General features: G+C 33.5%; 1 protein-coding gene across 23 annotated transcripts in view; it reads left to right on the top strand.

The window, feature by feature from the left end:
• Window positions 1–21,932, top strand: part of PHF14 (PHD finger protein 14) — a 200,140-nt gene that overhangs the window by 10,450 nt on the left and 167,758 nt on the right. For all 23 annotated transcript variants that reach the window (XR_012333949.1, XR_012333948.1, XR_012333945.1 and 20 more), the window contains exons 4-5: window positions 5,372–5,516; window positions 19,140–19,299. Coding sequence is in view for 15 of the 23 variants with exons in the window: in XM_073809676.1 (XP_073665777.1) it covers window positions 5,372–5,516; window positions 19,140–19,299 (305 nt within the window). In the remaining 8 variants the exon portion in view is untranslated. The remainder of the gene's footprint in view (window positions 1–5,371; window positions 5,517–19,139; window positions 19,300–21,932) is intronic.

The raw sequence follows: 21,932 nt of genomic DNA, 5'->3' as shown, positions 1-21,932 counted from the left end.
GTAGAAAGATTTTCCTTCTATGCTTTATTCTTTTACATTTCTTCTGTTTACAAATTTTACATAGCAGTGATTTTCTATTTTAAGTTTCATTAAAAAATTTGGTGTTTTACCAAAATAATATATAGCAGATTAAGAGGTGTTGTATGTCAGTAGAGAAGAAGCAGTTTATATTTTACATTATAAACATTGGTTAACTTCCAGGTTGCCCATTTTCTTAAGAAGAACATTGCCTGATTCCAGTGCTTACCTAATTCCTATCTTTAGGTAAAGGAAAATCGTCATTTGGAATATAGTATTCATAATGATGTAGCACAGACAGTTCCATATTTCCAATTTAAGGAAACAGAAGTATGGAAAATCTAATTGTTCATACTTGATTTAAACATGTATCCTGTTTATTTTATAGCACTTAATACTAACCTGTATCTACTGACTAAGTTTACCTTCTGCAGTATCACGTTCTTCATTTTTATTAGCCTGACATTCATAAAAGGAGGCTGGCTAGGATAGAGGCAGTATGGATTAGATTTATGCTAAGATGTGGGGGAACACCTGCATATGTCTAGAAATTTGCCATGTAAAATGTATACAAATTATCCATTTGTTAATAATCTGTAATACATAACAAATTGCTTAAGAGGTTGTAGACTCTTCTTTATGATGCATTTAAAGGCCACATGTGCTGTTTAGTTTTTTTCCTACTAAACAGAAGAGATTTTAGTAAATAATGGGACTTTATTTATTTAGGTTAATAGTCCGAAAGGAATGAGATTCCAGGGCATTTCTTGGATAAGTGCCTTGATACAGTTGTCAAGAAGATCCTTCTTATAGTAACTAAATTAATTCCTTTTGTGTTAATTTATGTTAATTTTCCTTTTGCTCTACCCTATGCAGAAATGTAGAAGAATTTATGTAAGGTTAATTTTCCCTCAATAATATTCTACCTGAAAGCTTGATAACTGGTTTTTTCCAAGACTGTTATTCAAACTCTTCAATAATTTTTGATGATTCTAGTCCTATATAAATGTCATTTAAATTAGATATTAAATTTTAAGAAAGAACTAATCGAAATTATTTTATATTTCTAAATTTCCTGTTCTTATAATCTTGATTTTGTAAAAAAGATGACTAAAGGTAATCCTTGTTGTCTTCTGGCCAATGTTTGTAGTTTAATCTTCCTGGTTATTTTAGGTAGTGATACCTTGCCAAGTGTGCATTAGTTAATATGTATATATTTGATTATATTTGAAGTTTTATTTTTCTATGCTTTTACTTTGTTTTCAAATACTACTTTGTAATAGAGATAGCTGAAAATGTGGTTTTAGAATACATAATAGAATTGTATTTAGTCTATATGCAGGAAATTTTTTCTTGGATGCTATGTCAGGTGCTTTTGTAGGGATATGGTTTTGGGTATCATGTAAATGATGCCCAGGAACTTTCATAATTTTGAAATTTCTTAGGGGAATTTGACTTTTTTTTTTTGAGTGGAGGCCTTTTATAATTATTGGCTCTTAATGGTCTTACCATGCCTATGCTGTAGGCCTTGAAATGCTCTAGAGCAGTGGTTCTCAAACTATTTGCTTCAGGACACCTTTATAGTCTTAAAAATTGAGGACCCTGATTATTATTCATATAGGTTATATCTTTTGATATTTGCCATTTCCAGTTAAAACTCAGAAATTTAAAAAAATGAGATGTATAGAAACACAAAAGTTATTAGATTGATGACACCGTCACGTGTCATGTAACTTCTGGAAATCTTCACCATACACCATGAGAGAGAGTGAAAAGGCAAATATCCTTAGTATTTACCTTTTGGATCCCCTGGAAGAGAGTTCCCCAGACCACGCTTTGGGAACTACTGTTCTAGATTTGGGCATTTGATAGCCTGCATTTTCTTCACATGGGCATATACCTTTGTCAGTGGCATTACGGCATTTTAGTGCTATCTGAAACAATCCCATTGGAATATGGTTACATGTCTTTTTCAAACTTTTATCTTGAAGTTTTTGAGATTCACCAAGGTTATCTTGCCTTTAGTTTTCTGAAATAAATTTTTTGGGGAGGGCTGTGTAGTATTTTCAGATAATGGTTCCCATTTTCAGGACTTTGAAACTAGAGCTTTGAATGAGAATTAGTATATGATAGAAAATCATCTCAGTATACATTTTCAGGTGGAAGTTTTTTGGGTTTTTTTTTTCATAATGTTAAATAGATTAGATGTCTTGCCATGTGAAGAAATACCAATTGTCATCTGAATTTTGCTAATTAAAATGTAAACATTTTGCCAAAATTTTTAAATAGCCATTTCTTTTGGGGGCTTCTGACTTATTAATCATTTGTCTTTTTACACATTTCAAAATAAAACAAATTGCTCTAAAGCCTAAAAAAAATCAGTTTGTAACATTGTACAAAAATTACTTGAGATTCTAGAAAATTTAACCTTCTTTAAAAACTTCTAGGAAGAACTATTGGTCAAACTTGGTATAATAATTTTTTCTCATTTTCAGAGCAATAGGATTCTTTTAATTCTGGTTTTATATGAAGGGTGCTGGAATTTCCTCCTATTAAACACACATATAGCTTAGTTAGAATTTACCCTGTTGTATATGTTATTTATAATAATCTTTGTGGAATACATATATAAATGAACACTAAACATATTTGAGAGCTGATAAAAAACATTGGGCAGAATCATTTTTGGTGTAAATTTTAAATCCCAAGGAGAAAAATGAAATAATTTACAATAAGGAGTCATTGATTTATTACTATAGTGCTCCATTTAATCTTAATAATTACCATTAGAGTCCATTAAATTATCCCATAGTATTAAAGTTATATCCTAGATGTGCCATTCAAAACCCATTTTCCCAAATTCTATTTTTATGTAAAAATCATATTTTCAAATGATGTATTTTGTGGTAAAAACTTTAGCTTAAATATTTTCTCCAGAAACTTGAAAAATGATATGTCTTTAGAAATACGCTATTAAAAATTGATACTAAATTGACTTTTGTATTCTGATCAGAAGTGCGCTTCAAGCCATGTTTGATCTATTGAAGACAACCTAGATAACTTTTTAAGAGGATGTATTGTTTAGATTTTCCCATTGAAACATTGTCAGCCATTTGGTTAGGGTAATATTGTAGGACTCTAAGTTATCCCCATTTCTATCTGTTTGTATTTAATGTCTAGTAAGAGTCTCAAATGATGGGGATCAGAGGGTCAAAATTGCCAGTTAATTTTGTTTTCTCTGCCTCTAAATGATAATATGTGTAGAGAGAAAATGGAATAGAGATAATTTAGACATTTACTGTTTTTCTGAGCAAAATGGCCAAATAGGAAAATAATAGAACTATCTGTTGATGCCAGTTTTTCTGATCCATAGACGTTTACTTGTTTCCCACATGGGTAAACCTTTTTTTTCAAGGGCTGATTAGTTGTAGTTCCACCAGGGAAATATTGGCAGAGCCCATAAACATGAATAGCCTCTCAGTCATCAAACTCTGGTTGTTTGCTAGATCTTTTTCTGCTCTGTGATTTTTTTTTAACCTAGATGTGGTACTTTAAGAAAAAAATTTTTTGGACTTATCATGGGAAAATATTTAAAGTACCAGTGTTCATTGAGGCTTATAACCTTTCTTTTGGGGTTCCAAGGAAGATTCCCCAGTGTAATAAATGGTCAGCTCATGTTTCTCTTTTTGGACCACCTACAAAGAAGTACAGAGGAAAGGAGAATGGGAATGAACATTTATTGAGTACCTAGTATGTCTCAGGAACATTCTTGCCATACATTATCTTGTTAAGTTTCACAACAACCTGATGAGGTAGGTTTTATTTTTATCATCCCATTTTACAGATGAGAAAACTATAGCTTTGAGGTTCAATAGCTATTAAGTGAGAGCTGAGAATGAAACCCAAGAACATTTGATTTTAAGGCAAATGCTGTGTCATTTGAAGCATTGCTAATGGAATGAAAATCTGGGCAGATTTTTGTTTTGCTCACTGTACTAAAGTACTTTAAAACATGAGTTTTCTTTTTAGGAAGTTTTAATCTTTATTTGCTAGCCACGTCCAAAGCCCCAAACTATTGATACTTTGGTTTTATAACAAAAAGGAGCAAAATACAAAATTCTAAAGTACTAGAATTCTCAAGAGAAATGATGCCTCCTTGTTAACTTTTGCATTCTTTTTTGATTTGTTTTTTACATTAGCTGCAAGTTTAGATTTATTACACAGAAAATATATTGAAAGAATGTTATTGTGACAGTCACGTGTCTTTCAAATGTTATTTACAAATTGCTATTGAAATGACTCTAAAGGTTACGTTTGGATATTGGTCAGTTTAAAAGAATATAGAAATATAAAAATGTTAACATGAAACAATATAGTTAATGTGTGATATGGAACTAATTTATTTTGTTTCTGAATATGGTTAGGTTCTTAAATGAAAATATATAGACTCAAGTGCCATCTTTTATTATATGTAATGCTGAGCCCAGTGTGTTAAATATGACAAGAATCGTCATCATGTTAATTTGTCATTTAAAGTTTAAATTCATAATGCCGAAGGTTTAAATTAAATGGAGCACACTCTTCCCTTTATTTTTTTATATTCATTAATACATCTTCCTTTCTCCTTTTATATTACAATTAACTAGGTATCTTTATTACCAGTTTTCACTAGATATTTCTTGACATAAACCTAATAGAGTACTCTGACTCTTCTAGCAATCAGTCAATCTGCATTCTTTTTTAGATGGTTTTCTGTACCTGTATACACAGATTTCCTATGCAGGCTTTCATGGATCTATCATCCAGTGGTTTGATGACCCTGGAAATTCTGGATTCCCCAGCACTAAAGGAGTGTAGTCTGTAATATGCCATCACATACATATTTGCTTATACGTTATCTTGATTTTTTTTAACTGTTTAATATGTGTGTGTCTTGTCTCCCCAAGATAAGATTATAAGCTTCCTAAGTGTAGGAAACATGTCTTATAGTTTTAAAACCCATATATAGGGTTAGTAATTACTTACGGGTTAATTTTTCCTTTCTTGTAGTTTCAGGGGTCAGACTATATCCAGAATGGCAAAGCAGATGAAGGGTTGTTGGTTATAAGCTTGGTTTTATATTTCCTAGAGGAGAGAGAATATGGGACTTGGAGAGAAGTGAAAAATTAGAGAGAGGGTGCTTAGAGGGTCCTTTGACAAAGAGGTTCACTTCTCAAACGTACCATACTTTGAAATTACTAAAATAATGGAGTATGCAGCATAATTTTGAAAATGCGTAAAATGATTTAAGGTGCGAATTTTATTTATTAAAATCACCTTTTAAATATGTGATTTTCTGATATTTTAATATTAGGACTCGCTGATTCTTGAGAAGAGTCAAAACTGGAGTTCTCAAAAAATGGACCATATTCTGATTTGCTGTGTTTGTCTTGGAGATAATAGTGAGGATGCTGATGAAATAATTCAGTGTGACAATTGTGGCATTACAGTCCATGAAGGTAATTTTGCTTTGTTTTGTTTTCTTTTAGAAATGGCTGGTTGATACTGCATTTATATAAGTAATATCAGTTACTTTACATATGTACTATACTAAGGTTTTCCTGTAATATTTTATGATATTTGAACTAAGACATACTGAATTTTCAAAGTATAATGGGTGTTATTTTTCAGATTACGTTCACTTAAAATGTGTTTAAAAAAATTAAAATAGATTATTACTGTATGGAAATCAGTATTTCTTTGAAGGTCATTGTTACGATATTTTCCATCATGGCATTATTTCTAGTTTTTAACTGAAATTTAGATATAGGAAAACATCTAGTATGTTAGTCTAGTAGAATGTATTATTTAAAAAGTTATTGTTGAAGTCTAGTGGTATTATAGTTTCTTCTTTAATAGTTACACTTTTAAATTTTGAACTTGAAAGGAGAATTTGTAGAGTTCATCTTTTAAAATTTGAATATGTTGAAATATGTTGAACATATTTTTATATGTAATGTGTAATTACATATTACGTATAATATGTTGAAAATATTTTTCCTGATTATGAATTTTGAACCTTTTTTTATGTATTTTTTTGTTGTACTTTATTTAAAATTTTTTATTTTGACATAATTTCTGACTTACAGAAAAGTTATAAGAGTAATAGAATTTCCATATACTTGTCAGTCAGATTTCCAAGATGGTGACATTTTGCTGTATTTGTTTTATCTTCTCTCATATAATAATTTTTTCCTCACCTCTCTGAGGGTAAATTGTAGACAAAATGTTCAGCTCTACCCCTAATACCTCAATGTATATTTCTTAAGAACAAAGAACAAGGGCATTCTTTTACACAATCACATAATTATCAAAGTCAGGAAATCAGCATTGATAGAATACTATAATCTACCGATTATATTCACATTTTGCCAATCATCCCAATAATGATGATTCTAGCAAAATAAAATCCAGGATTATGAATTGCATTCAGTTGTCATGTCTGTGTAGTTTCCTTTAATCTAGAACATATTTTGAGTCTTTTGTGTTTCATGCCATTGGCATTTTTGAAGAATACAGGCCAGTTCTTTTATAGAATGTCCTCAATATTGGGGTTTTCTTACGTTTTCTCATGATTAGGTTCAGGTTATGTGCTTTTGGCAGAGGTGCCATAGAAGTTATGTTGTGCTGTCAATGCATGTATGTTTGTTTGTCCAGTTACTGGTGATGTTATTTTGATCACTTGGTTGAGAGGGTGTCTTCCAGGTTTCTCTGTGGTAAAGTTATTCTTTTTTCCTATCAGTTAATTTTTTCTTATCAGGGCCATGACTACTGCAAAACAGTGTTTCTATGGCCTTTTCTTACTGGCCTTTCTGGTATTATAGTCCTTCTCCCAAATAGTTCTGGGTGTCTGCTGGGCTTGAGACCTGTGGGGCCTGTGCTTCTTTAACCAGTCTTCTTGCCTTCATGTGAAGCTCCCCTCCCTTGCTGCTAAGACTCACTGTGGGAATGTCTCCTATTACTGTTATTCATTCATTTATTTTTTTCAGTAATGTTTGTTTAGTACCTTCTGTGTGCTAGGCATTCTGTTGGTTTTAGGCATGTAAAATAAATATAGACATTGCTGACCTCATGGAGCTTAAAGTACAGTAAGAGAGACAGGAATGAAAACATAAAACAATAAGTATGTATCAGGTGGTCTGGACTATGGAGAAAATAAATCAGGAAAAGGAATATTGGGAGTGCTACGAATGGGGGTGGTTGAGTGGGTAGGTGGAAGTTTGTATTCATAAAAGCTTACACAGGAAATCCTCTCTGTTACGGTGATATTTGGGCAGTGACCTGAAGGATGTGAGTGAGCAAACCATGTGAATATTTGGGGAAAGAGCACTCCAGAATGAGGGAGTAGTGAGTAAAGATGTTGAAGTGGAAATGTGTTTGAGGTGTTTGTATAATGACATGAAGGTTAGTGTGGCTAGAACTGAGTGAGTGAGCTGATTAGTGGTAGAGGCAGAGCTGGGGGCAAGCCAGATGAGGCCTTGAAAGTCATAGGTTTCAGATTTTACTGTGATGGATCTGGGAAGACCGACATGAGTTTTGAGCAGAGGATTAATATACTTTGATATATGTTTTGGAAGGATCACTCTGACTGCTGGGTTGAGAGTAGACTGAAGTGGGTCCAAAGTGGGAATTGGGGAGACCATTTAGGAGACCATAGCAATGATCCAAGAGAGGAATAGGTTTTGAGGTGGAGAGTAAAAGTTTGGTTTTAAATTTTTAGAGTTTAGGTAACATATAGGGGCTGGCGAGATAAATTTGGGACTCATCAGTCTGCAGATGTTATTTAAAACTGTGAGCCTGGATGTGCTATCTAGGGAGTAGTAAAGTGGTCCTAGCACGTCAGAGGAGATGGGGAACACATTGCCAGTGAGATAGAAGAACCTTAAGTAGTGACCTGGAGGTTAGGTAAGGAAGATGTTTCAAAAGAGAAGGTAGCTCTCAAATACTGTTTTTAGAGTAAGATGGAAACTGTCTTGTGGGAAATTACTCTAATGCAACCGTAGACACCCAGTACACTAGCAGGCAAGCCATCCCAAAGGTCATGGGAAAAAAAGGGTTACGGACAAAATGTTTATATCACATGATTTATTAAATAAATGTAAAATACATAAAAGCAAGGGGAAAGATACAAAATTAGTTAACAGACTATGTACTATCATTTCTGCCATATTCTGTTGTTCACACAGAACAACGCTAGTCAAATGTAGGAGGGGACATTCCAAGAATGTTAATACTGTGGGCCATCTTAGAGGCTGCCTACCACAGATGCAGATTATATGGCATGTTAGTGTGCTGATGGAAGTGACCAGTGGAGAGAGAAAGTTGAAAATTGATGATGTAAGGAGAGAAAGGGGAGCAGTTGGTGGAGCAAGGGCTTTGAGTACAAGGCTAGAGAGGATGGGATCCAGTACCGTGGAGACATTTAATACATAAAGGTAGCCATAGTAACTGGAGGGAAAAGAAAATATATGGATACAGATGTAGGTAGGATGTTAGATGTGGCGGTCAGAGCATGTGGAAGTTATTTTTTGAATGCTTCTTTTCAGTGAAATAGGAAGCAGTCATTAGCAGAGTGTTGGAGATTTGAGGAGTGAGAGGTAGGTGTAAAATAGTTATTTGGGGGAATAACACAATACTTAATATTGTGTGTGTGTGTATACATACATACATGTATTCACATGTATATATTATGTGTATATATCATTACTAGATAGCAATAAGGAACCACTTTAGATTAGTAATGAATATAAATTGAGACCAGTCAACATGGTTGTATGTATGCATTTTTTTTTTTCCCTCCAGGAGTGGTTCAGATTTCTTGGAGGAGTTGCAGAATAGTTGAACATCAAAAGCAGCAGCTGTGCTGCCATTGTTGTATTGATCACCACTGATGGTCACAAGTATGTTACCATTGCTTGTATTCATGACTGTCATTGCTGATGTGTGATGCAGGCATGATCAGTACTATTAGTGTTGTTGACATTTCATCATGCTGAGGGCACTATCTCTACTTCATAGGTCATAGGTTTGACCATGGATGTGATTTTTAAGGCTAGCACAATGGTTTTAAGAAATTGAATTGATTGCTAACATTTAAAAACTGGGAGATTTTGTTTTGCACATTCTGGAATTCGTTCTCTTGAAGTTCTGACAGCAGTAGGTTTTCACTCTCTTACGGCAACAATCCTCTGGAGCTGAATAGGGCTGCCTCCTGCTGGTGAAGCCTACAATCTTCAGTTTACCACTGTCTTCTCTCAAATCCCTTGCTCATTTTTGATAGTTGCCTGGTCCCTAGAAGTATTTGACTGTATAGTTCCTCATCTACTTTGAGGGTGATGTGTCTTGCTGCTGGTAGGCAGGCTCCTACGGCCATGCGGTCTCAATGTCCCACAGCTATGATAGTAAAGCAACTGTTTATTGTACTATAGGTCCTTCATTTTGGACTCAGGCCTGAGTCTCCTGGGGACTAGTACCATGTACAAATCAGAATGAACCCTCTCCTCTGACCTCTTGTCTTATTTATTTATTTATTGAAGTATAGTGGATTTATAATATTATATTAATTTAAGATGTATGAAGTAGTGATTCAGTATTTTTATAGATTTTACTCCGTTTAAAGTTATTACAAAATAATGGCTATATTTCCATGTGCTGTACAATGTATCCTTGTTACTTATTTATTTCATACATAGTAGTTTGTATCTCTTAATCTCCTACCCTTATCTTGCCCCTCCTCCCTTCCCTCTCCCCACTGGTAACTGCTAGTTTGTTTTCTATATATTGAGTCTGTTTCTGTTTTGTTCCATATGTTTGCTGTTTTATTTTTTTGGATTCCACATATAAGTGATAACATAGGTATTTGTCCTTTTCTGGCTGACTTATTCGCCTAAGCATAATATTTACTCTCTAGGTCCATCCACATTGTTGCAAATGGCAGAATTTCATTCTTTTTAATGGCTGAGTAATATTCAATTGTGTATACCAGATCTTCTTTATCCATTCATCTGTTGATGTACACTAAGGTTGCTTCCATATCTTGGCTGTTGTAAATAATGGTGCTGTGAACATTGGGGTTCATGTATCTTTTCGAATTAGTGTTTCTGTTTTCTTTGTATATATACCCAGCAGTGGAATTGCTGGTTCATATGGTAGTTCTATTTTTAGTTTTTTAAGGAACGTCCATACTGTTTTCCATAGTGGCTGCACCAATTTACAATCCCACCAACAGTGTACGAGGGTTCCCTTTTCTCTGTATCCTCACCAACATTGTCTTTGTCTTTGATTTAGTCTTGTACCTCTTCGATTCTTGGTATGAGTTCTTTCCCAATAGATTCTTGTTTAAATGAATGTAGATTTCTGGAAGGACACCCCATTAGTTCTCCTTATGTGTCTAGAGCTATTAAAAGTTCATAATGATACTTGTGCTTCAGATGAATAGTCTCAATAATGGCAACTCTACTTTCTTTCTAAGGAAGCTTTGATTTTTTAGAAACAGCCAAAAAATCTTTGAGTCAAGGCAGACAAAGAAGATTATCAAACTGAGTGCTAATTTCATTTAGGTCAAAAGCAAGTTGTGTCTATAAAGTCATGTAGCATTTTTTCTTGTGTTATTCATTTAAATGGCTCTGATGGCACTTGAGCATTTGCTAATGATTGCTCATTTTTCTCCCAAGACTAACTCATTAGAATAGGTGAACTATTTTTATTATGAGAGAAGGAAGAAGGGAAGACACGGAAAGGGAAATTAATACTCCTGAGTGTGATGCTTTGTAGGCTTTTTGGGAGCAAGCTAATATGTGGAAAAAATAAATAGGGAAAACAATAAATAGAGAAACTGAGTAGTTTCTCTATTCAGAAACTGAATACGTTGTAGTATAATTGCTTTGTTGGGAGTATTGTTAATTCTGTGAACTTCAGATACATTCAAAGTTAAAGATGCAAATTGTAAATCAAAGTAAAAAATAAATCTTGAGTTTTTTATTTTATTGTTACTACTTTCTTCCTTTAGTGTAATTTTCCCTTTCTCTCATTAATTTTGGGGTTTCTATTGTATGATTGTGATTATATAATTCTCTTTCTCAGTTTCTTAGTAGCTTTTCTTTCTTTTCTTAGTAGTAGTATTAGAGCTAATATCTTGAAAGATTCCTAGTTTTGGAGATTTTAAATGATCTGTTTTGGTTTAAGGGAGAAGTATTATTAAACATCAATGTATATTTTTATAAACCTAATGAATTAAAGTTATGATTAATATAGTGTTCTAATAAAATTGTTATTCCCTGTTTGTTACTAAACATACCAAATATGGTATTTGGGATCCTTTTTAATGTAATTTCCTGTAGGTCATTTTTATCTACTAGTGCAAAAGATTCCTTGCCAAATATCACTATTCGTTTGAGAAGGGGTTGTTTTAATATGGATATACTCCTGACTTTTCCATTTAAGTTTTTTTAGTAGCATTTGGATAGCATCACTAAGAAATTGTGTTGATTAGTAGATCTGTGAAGACTTTTTCATCTTCCACTAGCTTTGTAGCAGTCTTGTCTACTAAATAGAAAAAGAAAAAAAAAACACATCAAACCCTGCTTAATAATCTTTGGTTACATGGTTGAATTTCTCTTTTGAGGAAAAGTAACAATAATCCTCAGTACAGTAATGTGCAGCCTGATCAGCGTATATATATCCTGGAGATGTTTTGGGTCAAGTCTTACTGACACTGTTATGCACTGTTGCCACCCCACATATTAATTGGAACCTGGGTTGAAAAAATATGTAATGATGTGTGACCTGGTCCAAATAACGTAGATTTTTTTGTTTTTTATCTTTTTTCTAGGTGGACCATGGTCTTACTCCCTTTTAGCTTTTAATCTTGTGTATAGTGTTAGGGAGTGTTCAAATTTCATTCTTTTACATGTAGCTATCCAGTTTTCCCAGCAGCATTTACTGAAGAGGCTGTCTTTTCTCCATTGTATATTCTTGCCTCCTTTATCAAAAATAAGGTGACCATATGTGCGTGGGTTTGTCTCTGGGCTTTCTATCCTGTTCCATTGATCTAGATTTCTGTTTTTGTGCCACTACCATACTGTCTTGATTACTGTAGCTTTGTAGTCTAGTCTGAAGTCAGGGAGCCTGATTCCTCCAGCACTGTTTTTCTTTCTCAAGATTGCTTTGGCTATTTGGGGTCCTTTGTGTTTCTATACAAATTGTGAAATTTTTAATTCTACTTCTGTGAAAAATGCCATTGGTAGTTTGATAGGTACTGCATTGAATCTGTAGATTGCTTTGGGTAGTATAGTCATTTTCACAATGTTGATTCTTCCAATTCAAGAACATGGTATATCTCTCCATCTGTTTGTATCATCTTTAATTTCTTTCATCAGTGTCTTCTAGTTTTCTGCATACAGGTATTTTGTCTCCTTAGGTAGGTTTATTCCTAGATATTTTATTCTTTTTGTTGCAATGGTAAATGGGAGTGTTTTCTTAATTTCACTTTCAGATTTTTCATCATTAGTGTATAGGAATGCAAGAGATTTCTGTGCATTAATTTTGTATCCTGCAACTTTACCAAATTCATTGATTAGCTCTAGTAGTTTTCTGGTAGCATCTTTAGGATTCTCTATGTGTAGTATCATGTCATCTGCAAACAGTGACAGCTTCACTTCTTCTTTTCCAATTTGATTCCTTTTATTTCTTTTTCATCTCTGATTGCTGTGGCTAAAACTTCCAAAACTATGTTGAATAATAGTGGTGAGAGTGGGCAGCCTTGTCTTGTTCCTGATGTTAGTGGAAATGGTTTCAGTTTTTCACCATTGAGGATGATATTGGCTGTGGGTTTATCATATATGGCCTTTATTATGTGGAGGTAAGTTCCCTCTGTGCCTACTTTCTGCAGGGTTTTTATCATAATTGGGTGTTGAATTTTGTCTAAAACTTTTTCTGCATCTATTGAGATGATCATATGGTTTTTCTCCTTCAGTTTGTTAATATGGTGTATCTCATTGATTGATTTGCGTATATTGAGGAATCCTTGCATTCCTGGAATAAACCCCACTTGACCATGCTGTATGATCCTTTTAATGTGCTGTTGGTTTCAGTTTGCTAGTATTTTGTTGAGGATTTTTGCATCTACGTTCATCAGTGATACTGGCCTGTAGTTTTCTTTGTGACATCTTTGTCTGGTTTTGGTATCAGGGTGATGGTGGCCTCATAGAATGAGTTTAGGAGTGTTCCTCCCTCCGCTATATTTTGGAAGAGTTTGAGAAAGAGAGGTGTTAGCTCTTCTCTAAATGTTTGATAGAATTCACCTGTGAAGCCATCTGGTTGTGCACTTTTGTTTGTTGGAAGATTTTTAATCACAGTTCAATTTCAGTGCTTGTGATTGGTCTGTTTATATTTTCTATTTCTTCCTGGTTCAGTCTCAGTAGGGTGGGGATTTTCTAATTCTATCATTCCTTCTACATTTATCAGGCAGCATTTATTTTGTAGAGAACTTCTCCCCTTTTATCCTTTTCAGTATTACTGTGGTCTCACACATTATCATCTACAACCTCATTACTCTTTGTGATTCTTAGATTGTCCAGATTTGACCAGTGAAGAGCCCCTTTCGTCAGGCTCTTACTTACATGCACGTGTGCACATATGCATATGCATATTTGCACAGTCCCTGCCCAATAAGTAAATAAATAAGATAAATTCCATGGGATTTTCCTCCCGTATAACTCACTTTATTTCACTCATCTCTTTATTTCACTCACTCATCTCTTAATCTTGAGATTCTTTTCATATGAGTACATATGGATAATTTATTATTATTTTTTTAATGGTATGTATTTAGCTATAGTGTGGTTCAACCATAATGTATTTACTTTTTTTGTTTGTAGTTTTTTGCTTACATATAGTGCTAACAAATATGTCATATACATGTAATAATTTCTGTGGGGTAGATTCCTAGAATGAATCAAAAGGTAAGTGCATTTAAACTTTTAACAAACTTTGCCAGATTGCCCTTCAAAAAGACTGTATTTATTTGTGTTCTTACCAACAGTGTACAAACTACTTGATAACTCTGCAACACTGCATATTAATAAATTAAAAAAAATATTTTGGAGACTATCTCTTAATTATGTGTTCACCTTATTTGTATTGAAGTTTGGTATCTGTGGCTATTTTCTTTTTTCTGTTACTTTCTATATATTTCTCTTGTCATTTCCTGTCTTTTTCTCATTGACTTCTTGGAATTTTTTTTTTTTTAATGTTAATCCTTTGTTAGCTATATGTGTTACAAATAGTTTTCATCCTTGCGAATACTTTTTCCACCCTGTTCTGTACCTTTTAACTTCGTAATATTTTTCACTGTTTAGAATGTTCATTTTTATACACATATGTAGATATTTCTCTGATACTTTTAAAGTTCCAAAATAAATTTTTATCTAAAATTAATGAATTCAGAAGAAGTGAAATTTTCTAAGGCATAATAGGAAACTAGTGTTGCTAGGTTTTATGTTTTTGGTTTTTAATCAGGTGCCTAAGTGACAGACTTCCGTATTGTAAATCGGCCATGCAACTTTTCCTTAAACATTTCATGGTTAAACATGAGCGTATTAAATGTTTTATTTTATAGAAAGCTAATTCTCCTTCATAATATATTGTATGAATAGTAAATAAAATGTGGGAACTATAGAACAGAGAGAAGATAAAACATTTCTAACAGTCCTAATATCCGGACAACCATAGTTAGTGCTTTTGTGTATTTGCTTTATCATTTCTTTTTCTTTTTTCCCTTTTTTAAAAAAATATACTTATGGCTTAAGTAATTATAATTTAGGTAAGTTTTTTTAAAAATTAATTAATTAATTAATTTTATTTTTGGCTGTGTTGTGTCTTTCTTGCTGTGCGTGGGCTTTCTTTAGTTGCAGCGAGAGGGGGCTACTCTTCATTGCGGTGCACGGGCTTCTCACTGCAGTAGCTTCTCTTGTTGCGGAGCACGGGCTCTAGGCGCGCGGGCTTCAGTAGTTGCAGCACACAGTCTCCGTAGTTGTGGCTCATGGGCTCTAGAGCGCAGGCTCAGTAGTTACGGCGCAGGGGCTTAGTTGCTCCGCGGCATGTGGAATCTTCCTGCACCAGGGTTCGAACCCATGTCCCCTGCATTGGCAGGCAGATTCTTAACCACTGCGCCACCAGGGAAGTCCTAGGTAAGTTTTTAAGTTGAGATTTTGCTAAAAGATAGTTTTCCAAATGTGGTTATTAAATGCATAACTGTCTGTTTTTCAGAGTACTTATTTCATCTAAATGTAGATGAATTTCTTTTCTGTTTGGGTTGCAGCTTGTCACTTAGTATAAGCACCTTTGTGACAAGATCTTGTAACTGGCTTGTAATAGTAGGGTACCCCTGACTGTGATGTCAGTTATCCTGATGTATTGATTGTACTGTCTGAAGAAAAATGCCACTTACATGTCATAGTACATGACAGATCATTAGGTAGCACACTTGACAGCAATGCATTAAATAAGGTCTACTAAGATGTTTTCCCCCCTTTGTTTATTTTTCAGTCTGCTGTTAGCCTAGCCCTAGACTATTTTTATTTCTTAGCATATGCAAAAATATATTCTTATGAGTGTTTATTGGGTAGTAAAGTATGTTCAAGTTATAACCATTTGGACTTTATATGTGAGCAGGCACTTTTGCTCTTTTATGCTTTAGGATATATTTGTGACAGGTATCATGCATGTTATAAGTTCTTTTCTCATAAACAACAATATTACTCAATTTAAAATCTTTTATTTTAGCGGGTTTTGTAATCAGAGTTCTAGTGATAGGATGTTAAGTACAGAAAAATGTTTTAAATTTTAAAATGGCAAATATTTTGTTCCTGTTTTTAAATTTTCTATACTGAGAGACAGTTAGAATAGATGTTAAATACTTACTGCAGATGAGGTAACTCAGCCTCAGAGATGTGGTTTGTCTACAGTTACATAGCTAGGAAGTAGAAGACTGTAGGTCTTTTGGTCTCCCATGCCAGGCTGAATGGGAATATTTCCACTGATTTGGATTATACGTATTCTTGTATAACTCAAAACAATTGTAAGCACATTTTATATTATTTTGCATTAAATATGATTTGTATAAGTTGCATGTACTCCCCAGAGGTTGATTGTTAGCCATAGAACCATGTTTTCTCTGTTTACCCATTTAAAAACATGAAAAACCTATATGAAATAGGTTTTATATATCTATAAATTTTTTATTTTATATGTTTACCCATATAAAAAAAGACTTTTTTTCTGTAATCATATTGAAAGTGTACTTTTTGCATCTTTTACTCAAAATTAGATAGGTAGAAGAGAATAAACCTTGTTTTATGGTAGTTTAAATTCTTTTGTCTATGGAAGAAAAAAATATTTTAAAATGTATTTAATCATTAATTAAAATGGATTAGAGTGGATATAAATGCTAGAACTTTGGTCTAGAGCTCAATAAACCCAACAGGTATGGCAGAGAAATAGGGGAAAAGTGGCAAGTAAAGAACTCTATAAAGGTAATAACACAGTGTGGATTATTTTTCAAGGGCAGTGAAGCTGAAGAAGAAATACTTTTCCACTTGCTGGTTGTTCTTTGTGCTTATATAATACCAGCCTTCTAGGTTACAAAGTAGGAATTTCCTAGGTTGAAATCACTTCTCAGGTTGTTTGTAGGTGGTTTAATCATTATGCAGGTGTTTGTCAGGTGTGTGGTATATTCTTTAAAAATTAGAATTGAAACTGCTTTATTTTAAAAGAGTGAACTGCTGTGATTTACCTTGATATTGGTGAATGAGATGAATAAAATGGATAGTCACTTGGGGGTTTTATTATCTTGGGACTTTGTGTGAATACAAATGAAAGAATTTGCCTCGAAGGAATATTATTTTGTAAAGAAAATAGACTTTTCTCTTTGTAGTATTGCATAACCTTTTGAGAAATCAAATTGACTGTTTTTATTGTTTTATGATTTTTTTGAATAAAATGTTTTGCTTACTGTTGCCTTTACTGAAGAATATTCTTCTATTGGTGATGGTTAATAATAACTACTCCCAGAAGAAAATTTTATTTCTTTTTCATTTTATAATTTATCATTTAAAAAATGTATATCTAAACAGAAGTGATGAAGTTGATAATTATTACCAAGCACAATTTAATTATATTAAAGAAATTAATAGTTTGATTCCTTTTCTTATCTTGTGCATGATAGTCTAGCTCCTTTAAAATCTTTTCTCTGGCATTCTTTCGTATGACTTTTCAGAATATGTTAAGGTTCACCATTATAAAGCCTTTGAATAACATAAGCTTGGCAGTAATTAAGGGATTTGCATGAGGCAGCTTATGTAAATCACAGTTGCAAACAACTTTTTAGTTTTCTGCCTACTAGGATATTTTAATATAATCTATATGGAGTGGTACTACTGTGTGAATAAAATACTTATGCATGACTGTTGACCTACTAACGACATCTAGTTAATGTTGGTAGTTTAAAATTATTTATTAATGTGTATGGGTCTTTTTCTTTCTGGGTGACTTGTTCAACTCAGTATTTATTTACATACTTATTTATTTGTTTTAACTTGGATGTCTTTGGTGGTTATGTGAAGATGCTTTTCAACAGGCTCCTGTTGTCTGTGTAGTGTATAACCAGTTTCAGTAATCACATGATCTTACATTGGATGCATATAAACTTACCTACATGGTGAGTCCTTTTGAGAGATGCTTGTTACTTATATATGTTTCTCACAGTGTTTTTTTTTAATGGCTTCAGTTTATTGAAGGGTACTTTGGGTACTTAGTGCCCTTTCGAGTTTGGCACTAAGACTACCCTCTTAGAATAAACCTGGTGAAAAGTATCCTGGGAAGGTTGATTATAGGCTCTATGTAGAAGTGACCTGTCTTGACAGGAAATAAATGTGTCTTAGGATATCAGAGAAATGCCCAAGCCTAAAGATGATGGGGCATACATTGGAACTAGAATAAGATTGTAATCTTTTTAATTACTACATATACATTAAATTATTTTTCTTAAGTATGTTTTGTCATTAGGGCAGTGTCTTCCTTTTTGGAAAAAGAGTTAGATAATATGAAGTTTGTGGTATATCCAGCACTATTTAGGTAAAAGAAAACAATTTAGGAGTCATGATTATTGTAGTCACCAGGGAGGTACTCTTTATTACAAGCCATCAATAATAGTTGATGTCCTACTCTAAAATGTAAAGAACTATGCTACATTATCTTCTTTGTTTGGTATGTTCATGGGGATATTTAAAAATTTTTTAATCACATTAGCTGCTTAAATAATTTAACCCTCAGAATATTGAGTTATCAGTGAATGAAAAGAGGGAAAAGAGTATTCTCTTTTCATTCATTTCGGTTATGGATACATTTTTACAGAAGATAGAAGAATTATAAATGTTTAAAAAGATCAGATACCTTATATAGTTCTAGACTGGCTCAGCTGTGAATAGAACTCACTTGTCTAACTCTAGTCTGAGCTATTCAAATTGTTCTGTAGGCTTAATTTATCTGTGTGCGTGTTTCTGTATTATTTTCCTTTTACTAATACTAACTTTGCATTTGTGGTTGTATGAATTTGTGTTTTAATCTGCCACCTCCAAAATTAGATTAGAGGCTTTTTGTTTGTATGTTTTGCATGATCATGGTCTTTTATATATGTGTTCAGTACAAAGGGAGCTCAAAAATATTTACTAATTAATAGTTCCTAGACTAAATAGTTCTGATTTCTTTTTAATGAGAACGCATATTTTTATGTATTTTTTTAATTAAAATTTTTTTTAAAGAACCGTAAAATTTCCTCCTCCTGTAATGCTTTCCAGTAGGTCTAAAATTATCTTAAAGAGTCATTTATTTCATTGCATATACTATGGTAGGTGAAAAAATATTTTTATAAAATGATTTCACTTATGTGTTTTGACTTTAATATTCTTATAAACCATTAATTTTTCAGAATTTTTCTCTACTTCCTTTCCCTTTTTCTTTTGTAACTTTATAAATGTGAGTTTAAAAAATAAACTCTATTTAATCATACTCTTTTTTTCTTTTAGGTTGTTATGGAGTTGATGGAGAGAGTGACTCTATTATGAGTTCAGCTTCTGAAAACTCCACTGAACCTTGGTTTTGCGATGCCTGTAAATGTGGTGTTTCCCCTAGCTGTGAACTATGTCCCAATCAGGATGGAATTTTCAAGGAGACAGATGCTGGAAGGTTGATGTCATAATTCTGTTGGGTTAATATGCCTGCTTTATAATGAGTATGCTTCTGACTATTTTTCTATTTATGATTTTCTGAGTTACACACTTTCATTTGATTGCTTCTTTGTGTCTTTTTGGCATAGACTAAATGGACAGGAGGCTACAGATCAGGGCAGGGAGGAGAAAAGATCATTTATTGAGGATCTGCATTTGCCTTTATAACCCATAATCCCATTTAATCTTAGTAATGACCATAAGATAAGAGAGATGGTAAAGTTTCCTATTTTATAGGTAGTACCTGAGGCTCAGATCATTACATAGTTTTAATTTGAACAAGTCCATAGTTAAATCTGAACTCAGATCTGTTTGACTTCAAGCATATATCAGGAAACAGAACCCATACAGTGATTTTAAAAGGGGATGTTTAGTGTAAAGAATTACTAAGCTATGATAAACATAAGATATAAAAGAACTCTAAAGAATAATACCGTAGGGCTGAGGGAGAGTATCCAGGGAATGACAAACTTGGAATGAAGACACCTTCCCCAAGGCTGGGGTTCAGGCCTTGTTAGAGAAAGTGTAGTTCCAGCCTACTGGATGGCAGAGAAGTTGGCTGGTTTGCCTGGGTCACTACCTAGTCTACAGTTCTTGGCAAGTGGGTGGCTGGGCAGTGGTTCAAAGCCTGGAATGTATGGTGTCTGTGTTGAGAGGCCCACAGAAAAGTGATCTCCAGCCTGGGCCTGCAGGGTCACTGAGGGACGATGCATGTGGTGGGGCAGAGCACTGGCGGATGTCCTCTTCCCATCCTGCAGAGAAGCCCCTTCCTCCTACAGTGCCTTCTACCACTCCCTACTGAGACAGCTTAGTATGATGTGATGCTTACTGTAAAGGAGAATTGCTGAAGGGATTCTGTTCATTGTTGCAAAGCAGATATTGAAGGGTGGATTTGAGCTGAGAGGCAATAAATTGATAACTGGCACAAAGACCTATGTTCTTTTCACTATATTCACACTCATCTTTATTACCACATTTGAGCAGTTGTCATCATCATAGCATTGGCATCTTTCATGTTTTTTTTTCTAAGGAGACTACCAACTAGGATGGGTGACTGATGTATAAGAGTAGTTTCTAACCTTTTATATTTTATGGATCACTACTTACCTTCCTCCCCCATGTAAGAGGGGGTGCTCAATTTTTTATTTTGCCACATATGTATATTTCAGTATTTTTACAGAACATTTAATATTTTAACAAGAATAACAAAATAACTTATACAAATTATCACCATTATTTTTCATATTTTAACATCTTGAAAAGGATAGGATACATTTTATCCCAAAATAAAGGACAGTCTTTTAAATTTAATAATTTTATTTTAGTAAAGTAAGAAATATTTTTCTTATTTTTCTCATTTTTACCTCAATTGGTGGACAGGGCCTTGAGAAGTATTGCCATACAAGATTGTTGGGATTGCATAGGGTCCACCATGGAATCTTACAGAACCCTGTGTTGATGTTTAGGAAAAATGACTAAAAATCTTACCTCTTGTGTGTCATAAGCTTATCCCCAAAATAAAATAAATATATAACAAATTATTTGATGTATTGACTTGAGTCTCTGGTCTGTATCGTGGACATGAGCATTATTTTATGTTTGGAGTGACTTTGGCCTAGAATTAGGGAATTTAGTACAACATGAAAAGCGTGTACTTCCAGGTTGGACCACCTATATTTGAATTCTAGTCTTTTCTTACTAACTGTGAATTTAGATTTAACCATTTTATGCCTCAGTTTCCTAGCACTTTTGAGAGAATTAAATGAGATGATTTCTGTAAGCAGTGTACTTTCTGGAGTGTAGTAAGTGTTTTAATAAATATCTCCTTAGTTTTGCTACTGCTACTACTAGTGATTTTTATCACCAATATTATTCTACTTACTTAAGGTAATCATAGAATACCAACTGCATAAATTCTTTCTTAGTAACTCTTTAGTCCTGAGATTTGAAATTTACGGTGATAAATTGTTGTGAATAAGTATGGCAGCTTTGGAAAACACAGAGCTTCGTTTTAGGGAAGAGCGTTTATTTTACCTTTTTTCTCGTCAGTAATTTGAAATTTCTATTGAAAAGCAACTATAAAGTAGCTCTCTTATCACACTAATATATAATATATACTAATACATAGTCCACAAAATAACTTGGAAAGTTCTTCTGAATGAAGAAAAGGGAGGCCTCTTTAACCATTTAGTTTTACTGGGAGATATTTGTATTGACTTCTGTGGATCTTACATGTATGTAGACACCTCCCTTCATGGTGCAGCCTGGCAAGTTTTTTTTATACTGTTTGAACATTTTATTTGTGTTGATGTTCACACTCACCTGTAGGCTAGTGTGGAAATTACAGGTCTTGATATAGTTTGAAGGATGTAATACTAGCTTTAATCAAGGCAAAAAAAGCCAAGAAATTTGACAAGCTATTTAGTATTGTAGCTAAAATGCAAAACAGATGAAAAGAAAGAACAATGCATGGAAAGAATGAAAAAGGTTTTGAAATTGACTTCTATTATGTAGTCTCATTAGACTTTTCCCCCCTCTGTTTCTGATGGGAGCCACAAATTCTACAATAGAAGATGATGTGATTTAATGTGA

Source organism: Tursiops truncatus, chromosome 9 (assembly GCF_011762595.2).
Source record: "Tursiops truncatus isolate mTurTru1 chromosome 9, mTurTru1.mat.Y, whole genome shotgun sequence".
Classification (NCBI taxonomy): Eukaryota; Metazoa; Chordata; class Mammalia; order Artiodactyla; family Delphinidae; genus Tursiops; species Tursiops truncatus.
The sequence above is the reverse complement of the archived record's forward strand: the minus strand, read 5'-3'. Positions and strand labels throughout refer to the sequence as shown.